This window comes from Arvicanthis niloticus, chromosome 21, assembly GCF_011762505.2.
Source record: "Arvicanthis niloticus isolate mArvNil1 chromosome 21, mArvNil1.pat.X, whole genome shotgun sequence".
In the NCBI taxonomy this organism is placed as follows: domain Eukaryota; kingdom Metazoa; phylum Chordata; class Mammalia; order Rodentia; family Muridae; genus Arvicanthis; species Arvicanthis niloticus.
The window spans coordinates 40,674,365-40,697,352 of record NC_047678.1 but is presented as its reverse complement, the minus strand read 5'-3'; the positions used below and the strand labels follow the sequence as shown (position 1 = coordinate 40,697,352).

At 47.6% G+C, this 22,988-nt stretch overlaps 1 protein-coding gene across 8 annotated transcripts in view; it reads right to left on the bottom strand.

The window, feature by feature from the left end:
• The window catches only part of Myrip (myosin VIIA and Rab interacting protein), a 177,135-nt gene that overhangs the window by 31,654 nt on the left and 122,493 nt on the right, over positions 1-22,988 (bottom strand). For all 8 annotated transcript variants that reach the window (XM_076917359.1, XM_034483845.2, XM_076917361.1 and 5 more), the window contains 7 exons: positions 22,761-22,897; positions 19,806-19,883; positions 16,781-16,878; positions 16,515-16,595; positions 14,250-14,402; positions 11,297-11,450; positions 7,255-7,880 (listed from right to left, as the gene is read on the bottom strand). In XM_076917359.1, coding sequence (XP_076773474.1) covers positions 7,255-7,880; positions 11,297-11,450; positions 14,250-14,402; positions 16,515-16,595; positions 16,781-16,878; positions 19,806-19,883; positions 22,761-22,897 — 1,327 coding nt within the window. The remainder of the gene's footprint in view (positions 1-7,254; positions 7,881-11,296; positions 11,451-14,249; positions 14,403-16,514; positions 16,596-16,780; positions 16,879-19,805; positions 19,884-22,760; positions 22,898-22,988) is intronic.

Sequence of the window (22,988 nt, the reverse complement as noted above, 5' to 3'; positions counted from 1 at the left end):
GGACCCCTGTTACACATTTTCTGAACGACTCCATCTCATTTTTTTCTTCTCATTACTAAGATTTTCTTTTTTTCTGTGTGTTTCTATGAACAATATAGTAAATAAAGGAATATTTATCTGTTATTAATCTATCATATACAAAGATTAGTAGCTGCTCAGATGGCAAGGTCCTTTGTTATATGTATGTATGTATGTATGTATATTTTGTGTATATGTGTAGGCATGTGGACCTTTACATGCCTCAGCACAGATATGGAAATCAGAGGACCCCTGTGGCAGTCAGTTTCCTCCTTGGACATGTAGATCCTGGGGATCCAACTCAAGTAATCAGGCTTGGTGGCAAGCCTGCTTTGTCTGCTGAGCCATCATTAGGTCCAATGTTCTTAACACATTTTTAGAGAATAGTCAGAACTTAGAATGCTGGATGGAACCAAATTTACTCCCAAGAAAACATCTTTACTAATGAGTATTACCAAAAATAAAGCATTGCGGGAAGCTAAAATAGCAGCTGTCTGTAACCCTCAAGTTCCCATTAGTGAAAAACACACCAGCCAGCTCCCATGTTAAAGTGGGGTTTGGCTAACAGCTCTCACGACCTTGCCAAGTCTTCTTCCAAAACTGTGTAGGCAGATCCACAAAAGGATGGCACTCTATTGCCAAAGAGCAATGGAAATCAGCTTGTTGCCAGTAAAAGGAGAATTTTCCATTAAAAAAAAAAAGACCCATAGGAATAGACAAGAAAAAGAACTGGTGGATCCAGCTGGTCTCTTCCCTTTAAGTGTATAATTTTTGGTCTCTTCTCTGCAGTACTCTGCCAACCTCATTGGTTCAGAAATGTTGGATAAATAGATACCATAAACAAAATGAACAGAAACCAAACAAGTAGAACACATAGCTGAGTCTTATACTTTGTCATCTGAGAATAAGCCTTACTTTCAATTCCCCAGCATGCTACATAGAAATTAATTATGTGCCTAAGTGTGTATCTATCTGTGGGTATATGCATGTGAGTGCAGTGCCTGTGGAGGCCAGAAGAGGGCATCATATTCCGTGGAGCTGGAATTATAGCTGTTGTAAGCAGATATGTGGGTACTGGGAACTGAACTCGTCCTGTGCAAGAACAGCAAGAACTCCTAACTGTTGAGCCTTCTCTCCAGGCCTGTGTCAGGCCATTCTTAGAAGCTGATGCTGAACTCAGCAAGTTAGAATACAAGTAGAATTCAGTTCTTACAGATGGGAGTCATGATCTAGAAAATCATATATAACAAACGTTAAGCCATCTCAAAATGAAGAAATATATCAACATTATGATTGTGACAACTATGAATGTGATTAACAACATTCATAGATTTTAGAAGAAAAACTGGCCAGGCACAGGGCTCACACTCGGAATCACAGCACTTGGGAGCCTGAAACTGAGAGACTGAAAATTAAGGTCACTTGTGAGTTCTGAGTCATCTGGGCTTCATAGTGAGAAGACCCTGTCTTATGAAACCAAATCAAATCAAAAACCCATCCCTGACTTACGTCGTTTGGGGCTACGAAAGACTTCTTAGTTTTGATAAGAGCTGCACTACTGGAAGCAAGCAGCAGACCTGACTGAGAGTCACTGGGGTGGGTCACCAAGGAAGAAAGGCCCTGCCCACTGCTACCATTTCACAGTGAGCACAGGCTGCTGCCACTGCAGGAAAACAGGAGAAGGAATGACTGTAAAGATGGAAAAGACCAAAGTGTCCTTGGCCTTTGTAATTCCAGCTACTCACGAGGCCGAAGCTCAGGAGGACAGTGAATTCAAGGCTGACTGCGCACCTTAAAGAGATTCTGTCTCCAAAGCAAAGAAGGTCCTTAGAGAAAGAGAAGGAAGAAGGAGACTGGAGGAGAGAGAGCTCTATGGCAGAGTACTCGCCAGTACACATGAGTTCATTATTTGTAGATAATTAGAATAGCTAAGAACACCACATGAAAGATTAGCAGAATGAACGAAAGATCCATTAGAGTGCTGTTATTACACAATAAACAAAGTCAGTGCTGTTCTTTCTAGAGGCGCTGATCAGAACACATGACAGATGAAGAAACTCTCACCTACGGCATCATGAAAATGTAAATTAAAAATTACTTAACAGGAAAAGCACGAGGGGGTTTGAACAAAAGTCTAAAAACCTTCCAAGTGCTGGACAATCCTGGATGGAAAAACTCAGTTTTACAAAGACATAAATTATTCCTAAGTCTATGCACGACCCAATACAACTTGTGGTTTTTTTTTTTTTTTTTCAAATTGAACAGATTTTAAGAAAGCAATTATATGAGTAAAGGCTTGAGAGATGCCAAGAGAGTTTTTGAAAATGATGTATCAACCAAAGTAACAAGGGTGGGGAACGGAGAAGGGGTGGGGGAGGGGAGGCTCCCCAGACAGCAACATGTACTGTAAAGAATTTATAATGAAAACAGTAAGATCTGTACAAGAAGGGAACAAAGAACACACACGGCAACAAAGTAAACTTCATGTGTAGAGAAGGCATCTGATGCAGCCGGTACATGGCAGATGACTTATTAATGATTTGGAAACAAATAACTTGGAAAAAAAAAAAAAAAAGCTAGCTCTTACTTCACACCCAGAGAAGCAAAGCCTATCTGTTGGTATCAGGCTCTGAACCCAGTGACATCACATCTAGGCGACCCCCACATCGTTGCCAAGGCAACCACCATACATTCCCAGGATCCACCTGGCTACCTCACCTTTACCCGGGAGAGGCTACGTCACTGCCCATATAAAACAGGCAGAACCCCCTGACCTCCCTCTCTTCTTTCACCTTCTTCCTCTACTTCTCCCCCCTCCCAACCTTTGCTCTATCTCCTGAATAATACCCCCCCCCCCAACCGTTTGGTCTGGAGTGGTCTGTTCTAAGCTTCATGTGGATGTCTAACACTATCTGAGTCTTGATGGAAAATACAGACCTGAAAAGCATCATGAAAAAGCATAAGCTTGGGGCTGGTGAGATGGCTCAGTGGTTAAGAGCATTGACTGCTCTTCCAGAGGTCATGAGTTCAAATCCCAGCAACCACATGGTGGCTCACAACCATCCATAATGAGATCTGATGCCCTCATATGGGTGTCTGAAGACAGCTACAGTGTACTTACACAAAATAAATAAATAAATTCTAAAAAAAAAAAAAGCATAAGCTTGACAATTAATGGCTTTGGTTAACAAAATGATAAAGGAGACAATTAGCAGGGTCTCACGTAGCCCAGGCTGGCCTTGAACTCAACTCATTATGTAGCTGAGGATGGCCTCACACACCTAAGCCTCCTGCCTCTATTTATCAAGTGCTGGGACTCAAGCCCAGTTCCTTAAGCAAGCCAGGCAAACACTCTGCCAACTGAAGTATGTACCCAACCCCACCTAGCCATCGCTATTAAGCAAAAAGTTTATATGTAAAATGTACTTAAGCACATGCCTTTAATCTCAGCATCTGGGAGGCAGAGGCAGGAGGATGTCTGTGAGTTTGAAGAAAGCCTGGTCTACACAGTGAGTTCCAGGCAAGGCTGTATATTCAGCCCCTGTCTCAAAACAACAAAATATAAGATAAATAGCTGAGAGAGGTGACAGGTAAAACATAGTATACTTTTCATAGGAGAGAAGAATGGAAACAGATTTAAAACTAGGGAAGAAACAATCTCAGTGGAAACCATGCAAATGTTAACTAAAAAAGTTTTGGGTTTTTTTTTTTTTTGTTGTTGTTGTTGTTTTGTTTTTTCTCACACGGAGTTGGCATGAATTGAACAGGCTGCTAATGACATTGTTGACAAGCGCGAAATGCACGCATACGCTGTGGCTATGTAAATAGCTGTGAGGACTGAGAGCTTAATTTGACGCTCTTTAAGTCTGCACAATGACACTCTGTGGGCCTGTCTGCAGCCTGAAAGCATGGATAATGTCTTTACACATTCATCACTGTGGGACAAGGAAGAGCCAGTGGCCCCCAAGTGGGGTTTGGAAGCTACTCTGTCTGCTGGAGTTTGTCACCAGCACTGTAGCTTAGCACTGTCTGTGATTAGCAGGAGATGTTGACACAAAGACAGCATTTGGGGACTGTGGAGGTGTCCAGCAATTAAGAGCGCTTCCTGTTCTTGGAGAGGACATGAATCTGGTTCGCAACATCTATGTCTGGCCACTCCACTCACATGTACAAACCCACACTCACCCCTTCACCAATGTACTTAATTAAATATGATAATTAATAAAGACTTTCAATGTGTTTATTGCTGTTCTTAGTGTGTGTGTGTGTGTGTGTGAAAGGGGTGTGTGTGTCTCCCATTGGCCTGGAGCTTGCTAGTAGGCTAGGCATTCTGGCAAGTGAGCCCAGTGATCTGTCTCTGCCCCATTAGCACGGGGATTAGCACAGGGATTACAAACCTGCACCACCATGCCTGAGGTTTTACACGTGTCTGAGATGAGACGGGTGCAAGGCAAGCACTTTACCCACCAAGCTATCTTCCCAGATCCCAGTTTTAACTTTTCTACAGACAGTGTGTTCTTCATTGCCTGCATTCTGGGTAAGCTGATACCCTGTTCTTGGTACGCTGCCTTCCTGAAAGCTTTTGTACTTAGAATGCCCAGATGGGTGTGGGCCAACCTCTCTGTATCACTTATGGCTGAGAGTTAGAAGTGGAAGAAGACGGACAGACAGCATGATGCCAGACACAGACAGACCTGCTGAGTTACAGTCTTAAGTCTACTGCATGCCTATGAACACAGAAAGATGGCTGTACTTGATAGTTTTATGTCAATGCAACATAAGTAAAAGTCATTTGGAAACGGTAACCTTGATTGAGAAAATGCCTCCATAACATGGGACTGCGGGCAAGCCTGTACCGTGCTTTCTTAATTAGTGATTGATGGGGGACAGTCCAGGCCGTTATGGGCGGGGTCATCCTCCGGGTGGTGTCCTGGGTTCTACAAGAAAGCAGGCTGAGCAAGTCATGAGAGCAAACCAGTAGGAAGCACCCCTCCATGGCCTCTGCATCGGCTGCTCCTTCCAGGATCCTGCCCTGCGTGAGTTCCTGTCCTGACCTCCTTGGATGATGGACAGGTATGTGGAAGTGTGAGCCAAATCAACCCTTTCCTCTCCGGTTTTCTTTTGGTCATGGTGTTTCATCATGGCAATAAGAAACCCAAACTAAGAAAATAGCCTCACACAAAATACACCTGTAGGGGCCCGGGGCGGGGAAAGTAACGTTGAGTTAATTTGTTCATTTTTATTTTATTTTAAATTCTTTGTGACTCTTTGTCTGAATGAGCACCACATGTGTGCATGTGCCCTCTGTGCAGGGAAAGAGGATGTCAGGTCTTCTGGAACTGGAGTTACCGTGTGCCGCCTGATGTGGGCGCTGAAAATTAAATCCAGGTGCTCTTTAAGGGCAGCAAGTGTTCTTAACTGCTGAGCCATCTCTTCAGCCCTGTCTGTTTTCTGGGAGGGGGGTGCGTGTCTTATTATATAGACCAGAACTTGCTATGTAGTGCAGGCTAGCCTCCAATACATTATCCTCCTGCCTCTGGAGTACTGAGATCATTGGCATGTGCTACCATACCTGGCAGGAAATGCCCCTGGGATACCTTAATACTTGTATATTATAGTTTTGTATATATATTATAATACAATATTTATACAAATATAAATATTTAATATTTGTATATTATAGCAGGTCATTTCCTTTGTCTTATGTTAATTTATTTATATTTTTCCTGAAGTAACGGTTTAAATATGTAAATTTTACTTTATTTCAACCTGCGGGGTGTGTGTGTTTTGGAGGAGGCAGAGAGAACTGCCCTACGAAAGGAAACTGCAGGTTTGAACACCCAGCGCAGTGTAGCAGCATCTCCATCTAGTGGCTATGAGAGGGTACTGCTACTTACTCAAGGTCCTTCCAAGGGAGGAGAGACAAGGAGGTAATAGGCAGCTTCTGGCTGGCCTCTGGCTCCTCCCTAATGGTGCTGTTCTGGTCACCAGGCCAGAACATTGGCTTTATTTTTGTCAACTTGACACAGGCCAGAATCATTTGGGAAGAGGTTGAGAAAACCTCTCTCCAGATTGCCCTGTGGGCAAGACATTGTTTGGATTAATGATTAAGGTGAAATGGCTCACGGCGCCACTCCTGGGCCAGTGGTCCTAGGCTGTAGGAGAAAGCAGGCTGAGCAAGCGATGAGGAGCAGGTCAGTAAGCAGCACCTCCATGGCCTCTGCCTCGGCGTCTGTCTCCACGTTCCTTTTGTCTGAGCTCTGGCCATGACTTTCCTCAGTGACAAAGTACCACCCGACCCGAGAGATGTAAGCAGATACATCCCCACGTCCCCTTCTCTCAGATTGCTTTTGGTCGTGGTGCTTCATCTCATTAATACAAAGCCTGACTAGGACAGGTGCCGTTCAAAGGTTGATGCCTGCGTGTGAGTCTGAAGCCTCTTTGTAGTAAACAGAAGGCACCCGTTTTGAATCATGCAACGGTTAGGAATCCTCCTGGGATATATCTCTTGCCTTAGTTTTTAAAAAATCAATAATGAACTAGTTTGTGTGTATGTATGTGTGTGCATGGTTGTGTTGTGAAGATGTATGTGTTGAAAATATAGAGGCCAGAGATTAACTTCAGGTGTTTCCTCAGGTGGCATCCATTTTTTTTTTTTTTTTTTTTTTTTTTTTTTGAGACAAGGTCTCTCACTGGCCTGGAGCTGAGTAGGCTAGGCTGGCAGAGTGGTGACTGTGAGGAATCCCCTGTCCCTGTCTTCCCAGCACCAGAATAGCACTGTGCTTGGCTTTTTTCTGTAGGTGGTGATCGAACTCAGGGCTTCAAACTTACACTGTGAGCCCTTTTCCAACCAAGCCTACTCTCCAGCCCTGCCCTGGCTCTCTCCCATGTTCCCTTTCTCTTCATTCTGTCCACCATGAACTGAAGAAGCTCCCACCATCGACATGTTCTGGTCAAGCTCAAGAGACCCAGCACCCACACAGAAGCCTCCAGAGAGGTGTGCCCAAGTGACAACTCAATGTGTGTCAGTGTTTGTTCACAGTGACAAGAAAGTCTAATGCAAGGACACAGAGCCACTGAGGGTTGATGTGACCTGCCTCCTGTCTGTCACTGCTTGGCAGCAAGACCAATTAGAATCTTAGACAGCAGAGCCCAAACCCAGGGTCTCCAGGGCATCACATGCGGAGAAGGGTCATCCTACTTTCAAAGTATGTGTGTGTTTGCAGGTTTCTTTACCTGAGCTGTGTGCAGAGCCTGTGAATGGGCACCAGGTGAAGGCAGCCCCCTGTTTGACTCCTCTGGGCCCATCCGGGCCCTTCTCCACCTCCTGGCCTTCCGTTCTGCAGTGCGGGGCGTCTCCTCTGGATCGCTACTGTCGGAAGTCTCTCCACCAACTGCCTGAGGGTTGAAATTGACATCCAGCTCTCCCTGGAGGTGCATCTTCTCTGCTGCAAGGTTCTTGGGGGCCTTTCTCTGCAGCCAGGACAGCTTAGCCCGGCAGCCAGCTTCCCGAGATGAGCTGGTAGAGGACGTCTCTGAATCCGAGCACATGGCCTCAGGATTTGAGGGAGAGGTGGCTAAGGGACCTTGGCCAGAACTCTGGGCCTGTGCAGGCTGAGTCTGGGGCTGCTTGAGCCTGCCCTGGGATGGTGGGCACAGCTTACTCAAGGCTTCACTGTAGTCAAAGTCCTCCTCACTGTCAGAACCTATCTCATCATAGGCAGATGTCACACTGGACGCCACCTCCAGGGCCTGAAAGGTCCCACTCTTCGGTTTGGCCAGCAGGCGGGTTGGGGGCTGTCTACCATTGTCCTTCAAGGTCATCCAGTTGCCATCGGGGCTCTGCAAAAGTGGGGCCAGATCTGTGGGGTACAGGTGAGAAAGAAACAAGAGGGGTCCATTATTACTGTAGGAGCGAGCTGGGAGGTACATGTCATCTCCCTTGAGGTTCCTGTGAGATTGTGGGGTGACCGCCTTAGGGAGACCAGGAGTGCACACCCAACTCACAGGACATTAAGAGTTATACACAGGTATCATCAGTATCAGCTTCTCCCATCCAAGGCTTATGGGAGAGGGGACAGAGAGGCTGTAAGAGACGGGGGATGTGGCAGAGAGCTGCTAATGAGAGCTGACTTCTGGGCATGGCATGGCTGTTGCACACATCTACTTACAGGGGCCGAGGCTCCCTGCCTGACACCTTCACAGTATCAAGTCTGTGAAATTTCCAGTGCAGATGGGAGAGGGGCTCACAGGCTCTCACCCCTAGCAGGGAGAAATTGGCAGTTGATGGCTGCCAACAGAGGCAGAGTCACTGTCTTTGGAGATGTGGAGCCTGGCGGGTTGCTGATGTTCTAGTACTAACTAAACTCCGATGGTGATGATGATGATGATGGTCTGACATGAAATTGGAGGAAAATGGTTTGAGGGGTGCTGGGGCGTAGCTGGGAGAAGGTGATGGGGTGGATATAATCAAAATACATACATGAAAAATTTAGTAAAAATATTATTAAAACAAAGAATCCTCAAGGATCCCTGGGGGCCTTGCAGATGGAGTGAGACTGGAGACACGGCCCCTTTCCGGCCTCCTGAGAGAGCTGTCCCACACTGTTCTAAGGCTGGCAGAAGGGGAGTGATAGCTACAGCAGCCAGGCTAAGGTCTTGTTTTTTGACATGGCCATCTGTTTGTACCTTAGGTTCCCAGCCCCCGACACCCCCCTCTCTCGAATGCCCCAAGGCCAAGATGGATTCTAACAGCTGGCTCCTTTCCTCACAGCCATTTGTGAATAGGCTGCCATAGTGAAATGGCAAATCCAAGAGTGGGGCTTGGAGCTGGAGAGGTTGCCCAGTGGTTAGAGCCCTTTACTGGCATCTATGGGTATTGCATGCATAGGCACAGACACACAAAACACCAAAATAATAAATAATGTTAGAAACAGATCCAGGGCTGAACCCCAGCTACCTGCAGAAGGCCTCAGGTCAGACAGAAACCCAGCCTGTTTCCTGTGACTGTGAAGCTTCCCATAGCTAAAGAGAGGGAGACAGAGGAGAAGCCTTTCCAGACACAGCTCTAAACTCCAGGGTGGGTCAGGAAGTATGGTGCTTATACTCCAGTATAAATATATGAAGTGATGAGATTCAACTGGCTGAGACCCAGAGACAGAGAGGGGAGGGAGGTGAAGAGGAGAGAAGAAATGGGAGACAGAGAAGAGAGAAAGGAGAGCAAAGAGAGAAGAGGGAGAGAGGAGGGAGATAAAGAAGAGGTAGAGGTGAGAGGAAAGTGGGAGAAGCTGGGGATGTGGGAGAAGTGGGAGAAGCTGGGAATGTGGGAGAAGCTGGGGATGTGGGAAAAGTGGGAGAAGCTGGGAATGTGGGAGAAGCTGGGGATGTGGGAAAAGTTGGAGAAGCTGGGAATGTGGGAGAAGCTGGGGATGTGGGAGAAGTGGAGGATGGGAGAAGTGGGGGGTGGGAATGTGGGAGAAGCTGGGGGATGTGGGAGAAGTGGGAGAAGCTGGGGATGTGGGAGAAGTGGAGGAATGGGAGAAGTGGGGGCAGGGATGTGGGAGAAGCTGGGGTATGGGAGAAGCTGGAGATGTGGGAGAAGCTGGGGATGTGTGTTGGGGGCCGACTTTTAGCAGAAAGCGGCTATCAGCTTTGCAGCCATCTTGAGCCATATACCCTGACATGAGACTTGGATTACAATAGCCTACAACAGCTGAGCACACTCGGATAATCTTGGTTTAGATACCTTGGGTGTGTGAGATTAAAGGTGTGTAATTTAAGAGTGTGACTTAGAAGTGTAGAGATCAGATTTAGAGACAAGACCTAAGTGCATGATTAAAGGTGTGACCAAAAGGCATGGCTTAGAAGTGAGACATATAAAAGGCAGAGGCGGATGGCAGAGAAATATACTCTTTAGGGAGACTCTTTAGAGAGTACAGCTAGACTTAGGACTTGGACCAGGAAGAGAGACTGAAGAATAAACGGGATTGAATCACACTCTGTCTGGTCTCCATTCTTGGAGTCTGTCCTCACTCTCTCTCTTGCTGAACCCCGACCCGCAGACCGGAGCGGCAGCTTGGGCGGGGATACAGTGGCCGCCAAACGCGGGGCAGCTCGGGCCTCAACATTTTGCTCGGGCTGCGACATTTTTTGGCGCTCGAATGTGGGGCTAATGCGGTTCCCAACAGATGTGGGAGAAGTGGAGGACAGGAGAGGCAGGAAGGGGGAGAACGTGGGAGAAGAGGGGAAGTGGGCATCTGTGTGTCTGAATGATGAATCTAGGGATAAAAGACACTTAACAGAAACCCTGAAGCCACACAGACAGAGTACTGTCGTTGCTGTGCTGTAGCAGCACAGTCTTCACCCATCAGGCACTAGGGGTTAACAGGAAAGTGACCTCCCACAGAAAATCTTTAGATTGACAGAGAGTTGACATTTCCCATTCTTCGCACAAGGTAGATTTTGCTCACAGACTGTTGGTTGGTTATAGAAAGGAAATGGCAGCTAGTCTTCAGACATTTATTTCTAGGGTGGTCACTTTGCAGTTAAGTATTTTTGCTATTCAGGAAAGGGATCTGGGTCTGGCTGACAACAGTTTGTGAATACCACTAACAGCTGCTACACATAACAACATACGGGTCCATGTTCTGCTGTACATATGTGTTTACTAGGTGAGGAACAGACCCCAGGGTGTGGGGCTTCATGGCCCTTGGCTTCTGTTTTCATGGTCACAGCCATGGCCTGAGAGCTTAGAAAAGTAGCTGAGTTAATTTTGACCTTTTCATTTCATGAGACTTACATTTCACGTAAGATGGTGATGTGAGTTCTAGCCCCTAAGGAAGATGCAGGACATTCTAGAGTAAGCAGGGAGAGCATATATGTACAGCTAAATCACAATGCCATCCTATCAGAGATCCTTTCTCTCTCTCTCTCTCTCTCTCTCTCTCTCTCTCTCTCTCTCTCTCTCTCACACTCCCTCTCTCTCTCTCTCTCTCACACACACACACACACACTTACTTACGGGAGGAGGGGCTGAACGGCCATGCAATAGCTAGCAAGACCCCAAACAGCACTTGTGAAACTCACTTGGAGCCAGGGAGTGGTTGTGTACACCTATAATCTCAGCATTTAGAAGCAGAGGCAGGAGGATCAAGTATTCAAGACCATCCTTGGCTATATAAGGAGTTGGGGGGCCAGCCTGGGCTCCATGAGGTATTGTCTCAAAACAAAGCAAGCAAACAAACAAACACACCACCACCAACAACAAGAAAAACATTACTCGTTCCATCCAGTCCATCCATGCTCCTCCAGCTGGGCAGAGCAGACTCCTCCAGCAGACGCTGGGCACGGTCCTTGGGCTGCCTCGGTGCAGCCTCTGCTGAACAGGTCTTCAGAGTGTCTTCAGTAGTAAAGGAGAATGCAGACTGGGACCTCTGTGGAAAGAGGGAGGTGTGAGCTTTAAGTGCAGCCCCAGGCTTCAGGTTTTTGGCTCAGCAGTGAACACGGCCCCAGAAGCAGAGGACGCTTCACAGGGAGGCTGTTTTCCTCAGCAAGGCTCAGAGCTCAGCACAAGTGGTGTTTGTTTTGAACACTGGTAGGCTTAGGAGGAAAAGGACATTGACGTAGCTATGAAAAACATCCACAAGACAGGTAACAGGATCCTTGAACACAGCATCTTCCTGCCTGGTTGCTATGCCACACACTCTCCTGCCCCAAGGACAAGGGCTCTTTTTGCCTCTCCTACCGCAGGAGAGAGCCAAGGAGACACAGAGTCTCTCTCAGAGATATGTGAGCACGTGTGACACGATCTGAAGCTGAACACCGGAATCATCATCCCGGGGCTGGAATTTCTGCCACAGCCTTGGCCCATAATCTGGAATCTTCTTCCTCCTACTACGTGCTCACAGTGCACTTCAGGGTGCGAGACAGTTGGGGAGAAGGCTCGGTCAGAGAAGTGCTTGCTTTGTATGAAAAACCACGCCACACACCCAGAACCCACATAAAAGGCAGGCGTGGCCACGCATGGTGGTATGCATCTTTTATTCTAGTACTGGGAGGCAAAGATGCGCAGGTCCCTGGGGCTTGCTGGCCAGCAAATCTAGCTCACCAGGTGAGCAGCAGGCTAGTAAAGGATGATGTCTCAAAAAATACAATGTGGACAACTTCTGAGGCATGACACCCAAGGCAGTCCTGCACACACGCATGCATCTAAACACACACTCACGTGCATGTACACACACACATGAGTGCTTAGAACAGAACAGACAGCAAAACTCAGCAAGGCGTGCTGGGGTAACAGCTGCAGTACATGGCTGGGTTTTGGGAAGGGGTGCCGTTCTCGGTAAGCTTGGCTTCAAAGGACTCTTAGCCTGGGAAAAGGCTCCACACCCAGCAGGCTCAGAGCTCTCAGCACGGCTTACTACTGGAAACGTGGCACAAACTATTTTGGGCTTAGGGTCACAGGAAGACTCCCCGGGAAGACCTGGGGGGTCATGTAAGAAGATGGGAAAGTGGGAGACGGGGTAACGGAAAAAGACATCTATCCTGTGTAGCAAGGTCTTCCTTATAGGGTGTTAAACAGCCACAAGCCAAAGTATGCAACCACACTTCGTCCCCAGGACACAAGAGCTGCCGTCTGTGTGTCTAGAATCTGGAACGGCTTTCATGATGTTGCTCAACAATATAGGGTGGGGGTGGGGGTGGGGAGTCATCTGTGATTTTGCTAAATTCGCAACAGGAAGAAAGAGGCCCCAGTCATTGCAATGAGAACAGATTCCAGCAGGTGGCACTGTAGCAATGTCTTTACTCAACCATCTTTGGGGTCTTGTGTGGCTACCAGCAAATGTTGGGGTTACTTCAGTATTCTGCTTTCTCACTACTTTGACTCATTCTTTCCCACCCGTGGCCTCTGCTTTTTTTTTTCTTCAGTTTTTACCCATCTGAGGGAGATGCAAGGGTGGGCACAATGGGAGGAGCTAGGTTACAGAGATGGAGGAGGGCCTGGGAGGCCTGAGCCTGGATGTTCATGTTAGTGAGACCTGGAAGATGAGAGATCTGAAGGAGTCCTGCTCTTCACTATGTAGGCAGTAGCTAACCAGGGGTCAAAGTCAGCTTCTCCTGTATGGGGACCTTGGGAATTTTAACTATTCAAAGGCTCTGTTTCCTCAATGCAAAGGTCTCAGCTCTGCACTGGTATGAGCAAGTAGAACCTTTGTGGACTGGGCAAGACTGCTCTTGCCTTGACAGTGCAAAGACCTGAGTTTGATTCCCAGAACCCACATTTAAAAGCTGGACACAGCAGGGCACACTCATAATCCCAGCATTGGTAAGGTGGAAACAGAGGGTCCCTGGGGATTGGCAGCTGGCTTGGCTGAATTGGTGAATTCCAGACCAGAGAGAGAAGACCCCATCTCAAGAAATCAAGGCTGACTGTGCTTGACACCTGAAATTGACCTCTGGCCTCTGCACACACACCTGCACACAGGTACACACATATTAACACCTGCACATAGGTATACACACATGTACACCTGCACACAGATACAAACACATGTACACCTACACACAGATACACACACATATGCATACCTACACACAGGTACACACATATTAACACCTGCACACAGGTACACACACATGTATACCTTCACACAGGTTCATACACATTCACACCTGCACACAGATACAAACACATGTACACCTACACACAGATACACACACATATGCATACCTACACACAGGTACACACATATTAACACCTGCACACAGGTACACACACATGTATACCTTCACACAGGTTCATACACATTCACACCTGCACACAGATACAAACACATGTACACCTGCACACAGGCACACACACATTCAAGCCGGCACACCGACACACACACCTGCACACCTGTACACAGGTACACACACATGTATACTTACACACAGATAGATACATAGACATGCACACCTGTACACACACACACACACACACACACACACACAGCCTATGGACATCTTCATAGTCTCTAAATTGGTCTCAGTGTAAAAGTTCGCAGCAGCCTGCACTTTCTCTCAGTGTCTCACTCTCCCCTGTACCTCACCTGGTCCTCTTGCACACTCCCAGCTCTCCTCTAGGACCCAGGGAACACACTCAACTGCAGATGGCATAAGGCGCATCCCCCTTTTCCGTGGGGCCACAAGTGTGCAGAATCTGTGTGGGGTGGCAGTGCTGTGTAACTTACCCAGAGGGCGGCATGTGCTTTGTGTCGTCCTGGAGGGGCCATGGTCCCCTCACCTCTGGCCTTCACACTGCCACCTTGGGGGCGTGGCCACTCTGGCTCCTCCTCTTCCTCCTCGGCTGGCAGCTCAGCTTTATCCTTCTGCTTTCTTATAATCTGGGGAAGTGGGGGACAAGTTCTGGAGGGATCACCTTTGAGATATTTCTTTACCCACCCAGAAGCTTAGTCAGCTCCAACATTTCAGCTCTACCTTGTGGTGGAACGGCACACAGTCTCAATGACCTACAGCTCTCTGACAAACGCAGCCACCCCCTCGACCTCCAGGGGACTGGCTCTGGGAATCAGCCTCCCTCACTAAAGTGCTTGCTGTGTTTGAGCCCCAGAACCCTTGTAAAGACGGTGGGCACAGTGGTTCACGGATATAATTCTAGTGCCGGGCAGGCATAGGCAAGAGGACCCCTGAGGCTCACTGGCCAGCCAACTTAGCCTAATCTGTGGGTCCCAGGTCCCAGTGAGAGACCATATATCAAAAATCAAGATGGATGGAACTTGAGGAATGATACCTGAGGTAGATTTAACATGGTGTGTTTGCTTAGAGGAACTATACAGCTCTCAATCCGTGTTGGATCATCTTCAAATCACTTACGGTCACTGATGTGACACGTGTTATTAAAATAGCTGCTGGGCTTTACTGTTTGGGGAACAGTACTGAGAAAAAGGTCTACACGTTAAGTAAAGGTGCAGCTGTCACAGGTGTAACCATGTAGGTACACAGATGAGGTGCCAGGAGATGATGCTCAAATGACAGGTGTTGGAAAGGACTTGGGCTTTGGGACAGCGGATGACCACTGGCTAAGTTCAAGTGCCTTTTTTGTCCATGTGGACTTAGCCCACTGTTTGGCACAGGAAGTTCAAGCTGTCCTTTGTGGAACCTTCTGGAAATCCTTTTCCCACATATGTTGGATCCTTGGTTATGGATGCTAGATTGTGCAGTCTTTCTGATAGCCATAGCTTTTCACCCGGCATTAGACTCCATGCTGGGGACTACAGATGCCCTATATCTGCTATTCCTCGGGGTAATTCTGAGCAATGCTCACTGCCATTCTCCCCATCTGACAGCTGAGAACACTGATCCAGAGAGAGTCATGCATTAGCTAAAGCTGCATAGCACATAGGCCCTGGTATCTCTGGATATAGGTCTTGACTTGAGGAAGTATCTAGAAGCCTTGGGGGAGTGGCTGATCCCCAGGTCCCTTTTTGCCATCAGCTGTGCTGGTAGAGCCATGTGCAGTGAATGATCCTGTTGGAAGAGATTCCTCCAGGCCCCTCCCTTCTACAGATGAGACAGCTGAGAAAAAGGGCAAGCTGCCAAGACGGAATTCTTCAGTAATTATTTGTTTGCATGTTTGTGTGTTCATACATGTGGGGAGGCCAGAAGTCAACCTTGGGTGTCTTCCTCAGTCTTCCTCCACTTTTTATTTCAGACAGGGTCTCATACTGAGCCTGGATTTTGCTGATTTGGGGCTAGGCTGGCCAGTCAGTGAACCCCAGGGACCCACGTGGCTTCCCCTGGGATGGAAAGCAGAAGCTACTCGGCATCTACAACAAACATTTTACCAAGCTGAGGGGTCTCTCAGCCCTCAGTGGGCTTTTAGACGACAGAGCCACGAGGAAAGGGCATTTAAGAACGAAGGTGCCTGCCAAGGCATGGACACGGATCAAGGCACCACCACCATTTCAGGGCAGGGTATAGCTGCATTTGCCTTCTGGCTTTTGGAATTGCTGGGGACAGCTGACAGACTGGATTCCCCTCCCTTCTGCAGGGTAGCCTGTGCTATGTCCTTTCTCCTAACACCCTACACTGGGCTCAAGGGCATGTGGCCCTATGATATCTCTTGACTCACGACTGGATGAGACTTCTGGGCATCCTCAGGACTGAGGAGTGGCCTTGCTGTGTGAATGAGGCTTGGGTCACTGTGACTGAAAATGAAGGCTGGCATTTCACAAGACACTTTCCTGACAGCCCTTTGTCAGGTACCTCTATGGGTCATCGTGTTCATGGGACATATACCGCCCCCCACCCCCAGCCTTTGGCCTTGAGTCCTGCCAAGCCAGTGCATTTGAGGAGAGAAAGGACAGCAGACATAATGGAGTCTGTGGCTTTACTTATGCCCCCTTGACTTTTGTCATGGCATCAGCAAATGGGCCCATTCTATGAGTCTCCTCTCCAGCTCCCCAGAGGCCCTGGCCTGGTCTGAATCGTCCTACCCTCTGCAGGATGGTGCCAGCCAGCTCCTCAGCCAGCTCTTGCTTGTGGTCCCGCAGGTAGCTGGCCTCGTTCTGTTTGTCCTGTGGAAGGAAGAGAATTAAGGGGCATGGGGCTCATTGTACAGGGGTCCCAGCAACAGTAAAGAGGGGTTTCACACAGCCTCACTCAAAGATGCAGCGACATGACCCCCAACCACCAGCATTCACTCTTGAGAGCCAGGATGTTCCCACCTTGTCGCCTCCCACCACACAGAAGGAAGTCCTACCAGGCTGTCCCCATGGGACTCTGCTTTGGAAATGGCCTCCTCTATGGCCTCTTCTGCCACTCGTAGGGCCACAGCCAAGGTGTCCATCATGCTGTGCCCTAGGAAGGGACAGAACACGGGACAGGTCACAACTGCCCCACGGGTTACGTTTCTGTTTTCAACCCTTAGGGTTCCGGGACAGGCTCCAGCTGCTCAGGTGAGGACATGAGCCCACTGTCCTCCTTACTGACCTCGACCTCGCTACTACCTCCTGCCAACCCTTGCATCCTACACCGTGATACTCTGAGTCTTCTCTCCTCCCTTCTCTGCTTTCTGGTCTCCCACTGAGTAACCAAGATGGCTCCAGGGGACAGTCAGACAATAATGTTTCTCTGTCCACGTTCTTAGGCAGCATAGGTCCCATCTTGTACACCCTACCACTGTGATGACACGGATAGAAATGGTTAAATGTCCCGGAGACACTGGGCCGTGGTCCTAGCTTAAAGCATACACTGAGGCCATAAACCGGCATCTGAGCATGTCTGAATAGGAAATATGATCCAACTCAGTTGGGAGTTCACAGTGGTAACCAACACGGTAGCCCAGTGAGGTGCCGTGCGCTCACACTACACAGGCGATTCTGTGAATCTCAGACTGGCTAGGTAATTTGACAAACAGCAGAGGGTTACTATTGGCGTTCCACACTGCTGAGAAAATCCTTCAGCGCAATGAAGGCAAGCCCACGTGCCCTTTTAAACTGGACTATACGTGCACACTGTCACACTCTGTTTTTTTTTTGTGGGTGAGGGAGACTGAACTCGGAAACCCACACTTGTGCGGTGAGTACTTGCCAGCTGAGCCTGTATCAGTCATGTCAGTGGACATGTTATTCTATGTGGGAATAGTCTCTTCTCCGAACCCCCATCTGGTCAGAGTCTTGCTGTATTGGTTATGCTGGCTCTGAACTCATAATCCTCCTGCTGCAACCCTGGGCTGGGATCCCAGAGATGTACAGCAGCTTGCTCACTGACTGCCTCAGAGTCCATGCCACATCAGCCACAGGATCCCGGGTCTGAAAGGCATGGTGCCCATGTTTCTCTTTCTCAACTGTAATCTATTGTTGCCATTTATAAGCTAGCCTTGTGTTAGCATATTCCAGTCTCCGTCGAGCTGCTGAAAATGATCTGTGAAATGAGACAAGGTGTGAATGCAGTGACTACTTCATTAATCATGAGCTGAGCTTGTTAGGCTCCTGGAGACACCAATGTGGCCAGAACGGGGGATTTGGAAAATACAATGAACTCTCTGAAACAAACCCAGCTAAGGTCAAGGCAACTCAGGTAGAGCATGTATGTGTTACAAGGTCTGGTTGACTGAACACGTTTAATGTAAGCTTTAATAAGATGAGTCCATGAGGAGAACACATAAAGTGCAAGTTGAAACTGCATGAAGGGCTCCCTGGAGATGGCTGTTTCTCTCCATGATACTCATCAATATGTTAAGATTATTCTAATTAAAATTATAATGTATGTATGTGTATCTGTCTCTGTGTGTACATATGTATGTGTATCTGTGTATATATGTGTGTATAGGTATCTGTATGTGTTTATATGTGTATGTATGTGTTTGTGTGTGTATGTATGTATATGTGTGTAGCTGTGTGTGTTATGTGTCTATGTGTATGTATGTGTATATGCGTGTGTATGTGTCTGTGTGTATGTGTGTCTGCATCTGTGCATGTGTATGTATGTGTGTATGTGTATCTGTATGTATGTGTGTATATGTGTATGTATGCATCTGTGTGTATATATACATGTGTGTATGTATACATGTGTGTTTGTGTGTTATGTGTCTGTGTGTATGTATGTGCATGTGTGTGTGTTTGTGTGTATATGTGTGTATATATGTGTGTATGTCTGTGCATGTGTATGTATGTGTGTATATGTGTTTATATGTTTGTATGTATATGTGTCTATTATATATGTATGTGTGTGTCTCCATGTGTATGTATGTTTGTATGTGTGCATATGTATATGTATGTGATGTGTGTATGTATTTATGTGTGTATGTGTATATGTATGTATGCATGCATGTGTATGTGTATGTGATGTGTATGTATTTATGTGTGTATGTGTGTTGTATCTGTGTATGTATATATGTATATGTGTATATGTGATATGTGTGTATTTATGTGTGCATCTGTGCATGTATAGACATAATGTGTGCGTGTATATGTTGTGTGTATGTATATATTGTGTTTGTGTGCATGTATGTGTGTATATGTATGTGCATGTGTGTATATGTATATGTGTATGTGATGTGTGTATGTGAATGTATTTATGTGTGTATAGTGTGTTTGTGTGTGTGTATGTACATGTGTATGTGTGTGTATATGCCATAGCATATGTGGGGCAGTTAGAGGACAACTTGTGGGAGCCAGTTTTCTTCTTCTACCATTGGTCCAAGGGATTGAACTCAAATTATTAGGCTTGGCTGCAGGCATCGACAGAGCTGTCTCACCAATCCTGATGTATTTTATAACAAGTGTGTATTAATCATACAAAACACTAGATTTTGTGGTGACATGTATACAATGTACTTTAACCATATCTTACCCACCAATGCATTTTCATGTAACAGGCTGCACACTCTCAGCAAACATGAGTGGGTAACTCCACTGACCTAGGTTCTAGGCTAGTCTCTGGTGATGCCCTGATAGATAGGCTGAGTCCATAAACTCAGGCATTTTCCAAATAGTGGCCAGGCTAGGCATTCGACCGGGCATGTGTGATGGGGATGGTTACCAAGTCCCAGCAAGGGTTCTGATGCCATTCTGTAATTCCCGGATGAGGGTGTTGGCATATGATATAATGTTGGTAAATTATGGGAATAGTTTCACACAGGAAGCGCAGGCTCCTGGCTTGATTACTGTCTTCCAATTCCAGGGCTCTCACTGTCCCGTCACAGCATGGTTAGGATCACAGCTAGCTAATTTCAGTCTTTGAGCCCTCCAACTTCTCAGCAGCTGTCAGTCAAGCGACCTTACCTTCCGACTGCCTGTAGAATGTGGAGTCACTTCCTGTGCTCCCTTCATTCTCCAGGTTTGGTTCAAACAGTCCTCCTCCTAGAGGAGAGAGTAACAGTCATGAGAGGTCTCTGATGACATGGAGGGACTCGAGCCTCTGAGCTGGTGGATCAGCCACACTGATGAAACCTTGCCTTGCAAATGGGTTGATGTTGCAATGATTCAGTATTTGACCTGTTGTTTTTCTCTCTGCACAATGGTTTTTAGTGCAACTGTGATGGTTTGTATGTGCTTGGGCCAGGGAGTGGCACTATTAGGAGGTATGGCCTTGTTGGAGCAGGTGTGTCACCATGGACGTAGGCTTAAGACCCTCCTCCTAGCTGCCTGGAAGTCAGTCTTCCACTAGCAGCCTGCAGATGAAGATGTAGAACTCTCAGCTCCTCCTACACCATGCCTGCCTGGATGCTGCCATGTTCCTGCCTTGATGATAATGGACTGAACCTCTGAACCTGTAAGCCAGCCCCAAATAAATGTTGTCCTTATAAGAGTTGCCTTGGTTATGGTGTTTTTTCACAGCAGTAACACCCTGACTAAGACAGCAAGTGTACCCTGACTAAGACAGCAAGTGTACCCTGACTCTCTTCCAGTATTTTCTGCTATGGCTCCAGTGTACTTTCTTTCCAAACTTATGATAAACTTTAATCCTCAATGTGAGGATTTTGGAAGTGGGCCTTAACAAGGGGTGACTAGGCCAGGAGAACCCAAACCTAATCAGTGGATTAGTGTTATCCTGGAAGTGCAGCCATTCAAGAGTGGGCCTATTAGGAACGAGACCCTTCTTCCTCTCTTGGGGTTTCATGTGTGACCTGCCTTTCTATCTTCTGCTCTGGATAACACAGCAAAAGGGTCTTTGCCAAAGGGCTGAAGAGCTGGCTCAGTGATTAAGAGAGCTTTACTGCTCTTTCAGAGGACCCAGGTTCAGTTCCCAGCACCCACATCAGGAGGCTCACAACCATCTCTAACTCCCAGAACCCACATCAGGAAGTTCCTGATAGCTTCTTCTAGATTTTGTAGGCACTGTGTGTATGTGAGCACACGCGCGCACACACATACACACACACACACACACACACACACACACACACACACACACACGAGAAGGAGATGGATGGAGGGAGAAAGGGAGGGAGGGAGGGAGGGAGGGAGGGGTGGAAGGGGGAGAGAAAGAGGGAGAGGGGGAGGGGAGGGGGGGAGGGAGGGAGGAAGGGAGGAAGGGAGGAAGGGAGGAAGGGAGGAAGGGAGGAAGGGAGGAAGGGAGGAAGGGAGGAAGGGAGGAAGGGAGGAAGGGAGGAAGGGAGGAAGGGAGGAAGGGAGGAAGGGAGGAAGGGAGGAAGGGAGGAAGGGAGGGCTTTTCCAGCCTCTCAAACTTCCAGCTATAAATAGGCTTCTACTATTCCCATGTTGCCTGGTTTTGTGTATTCTGACATAGCAGTCCATGTTTGGTTTTTTGGAGGCAGCGTAGGGAAAGGCAAGGCCGTGGGGTGAGGACCGGGGAATGTGAGGCCAGTCTCTGGACCTGCACATCACCTGCTATGTCACATTCAGTAAGTTACAACCCTCTTTAGTCCTTGACTTCTTGACTAGAAAAACAAGGGTATAAATGGTACCCAGCTGTGTGAAGTGGCATCTCTTTATCTTTACATGGGGCGTAGCAGATACACAAACAGTTGCCTTGAACTAATGGTTTAACTGTCCCCTTTCTCTACCGCAGAAGTGTCCCCGAGATGCAATCTGAGAAGGAAGGGAGGTAAGCCACCATATTTGATCTCAAATGGCTGTTGGTTTCCTCAGCTAAACACCTTCCTGTGAAGCTGGTAGGGGAAGTTTGCCCTTCGGGCTTTCCAGGAGGACAATGACATTCTTGTGACTTTGCTAGGACTCTGGATTCCGAGTCTGGGAAGTAGAACTCAGAATACTAGTAAGTGGGTATGTACACTTCTCAGGATATAGATCTGGTCTCTCATCTCCACATGGAAACGACTCTCCAGTGGTTTGTCATCAAGGTGTGATAGTTACGAGTTTTTTCTAGGGGATGGGCAGGTTGCTCAGTGGTCAGAAGCATGAGGATCTGAGTTCAAATCCCCAGAACCAGTGTAAAAAGCCAGATGTGGCCTCACATATGCTTGCAACTCCAGTGCTGTGGGCAGTGGAGACAGGAGGATTGGTGGGTCTTGCTGGCTGCAGACCAGTTCTGGGTCAGTGGGAGACTCTGTATCAAGGGAATGAGACAGTGATAGGGCAGGGAACACCATGCTGTCCTCTGGGCTTCACACACGTGCATAGATAGATGCATGCACATACTTGCATGCATCAGCACACAGAGATGATTTATATTAGAAGAACCCATAATTAAAACATCTATGATTTGCTGAAATAGTTTGGTTTTCCAAGCTCTCAACGAGTCTAGTCCAGTAAGACTGTTCAGAGCCCCTAAGTTGGGGCTGGAGAGATACTTTAATTCCCATCATAAAAAGCTGAGTATGGTCACATATGCCTTTAATCCCAACACTGGCGGTTGGGAGAGATAATGGAGGGGCAGAGACAGGTGCGCCCCTGGGTCTTCATTGCCAGCTGTTCTAGTCTATTTGGTGAGTTCTAGGCCTGTGAAAGGCCCTGTCTCAAAAGCAAGGTAGACAAGTCTTGACACTGGAAGCTGACCTCTGGCTTTCCCATTCAAGTGCACACACATACATGTACACCCATACACACATGCATTCATAGACACCTGCACACACCAAAACAAAACCCTAAGTTAAAACCTGCCACCTACTCTCTTTCCAGAACCTACTATTTAAACAAGGTTTTCTGTCTCTATGAAGAGTATGTACCCCAGAGAAGAGGACCTGCAAGCCAGGCCTTCTTTCTCCTCTTACCCCCAGCCACTAACCCCTCCTAGAACAGTGGGCACTGTGATACCTAGGATGTCAAAGCAGGCACCACTCTCCAGACGGTGTTTTCTGTACAGGTTCTTCAGGACCTTGGCACTGCCGAAGCGCTTGAAGCGACTCTTCACGTTGTTGTAGAACCACTCCAGAGACTGCGTCCTCAGAAGCCTGTCAGACAAGCAAAAGTTAGACTGTAGCTATAACCCTTGGCAGCCCCCTCCTCGAGGAGGTGGTATTTGTGCCTCAGCCTCCAGAAACT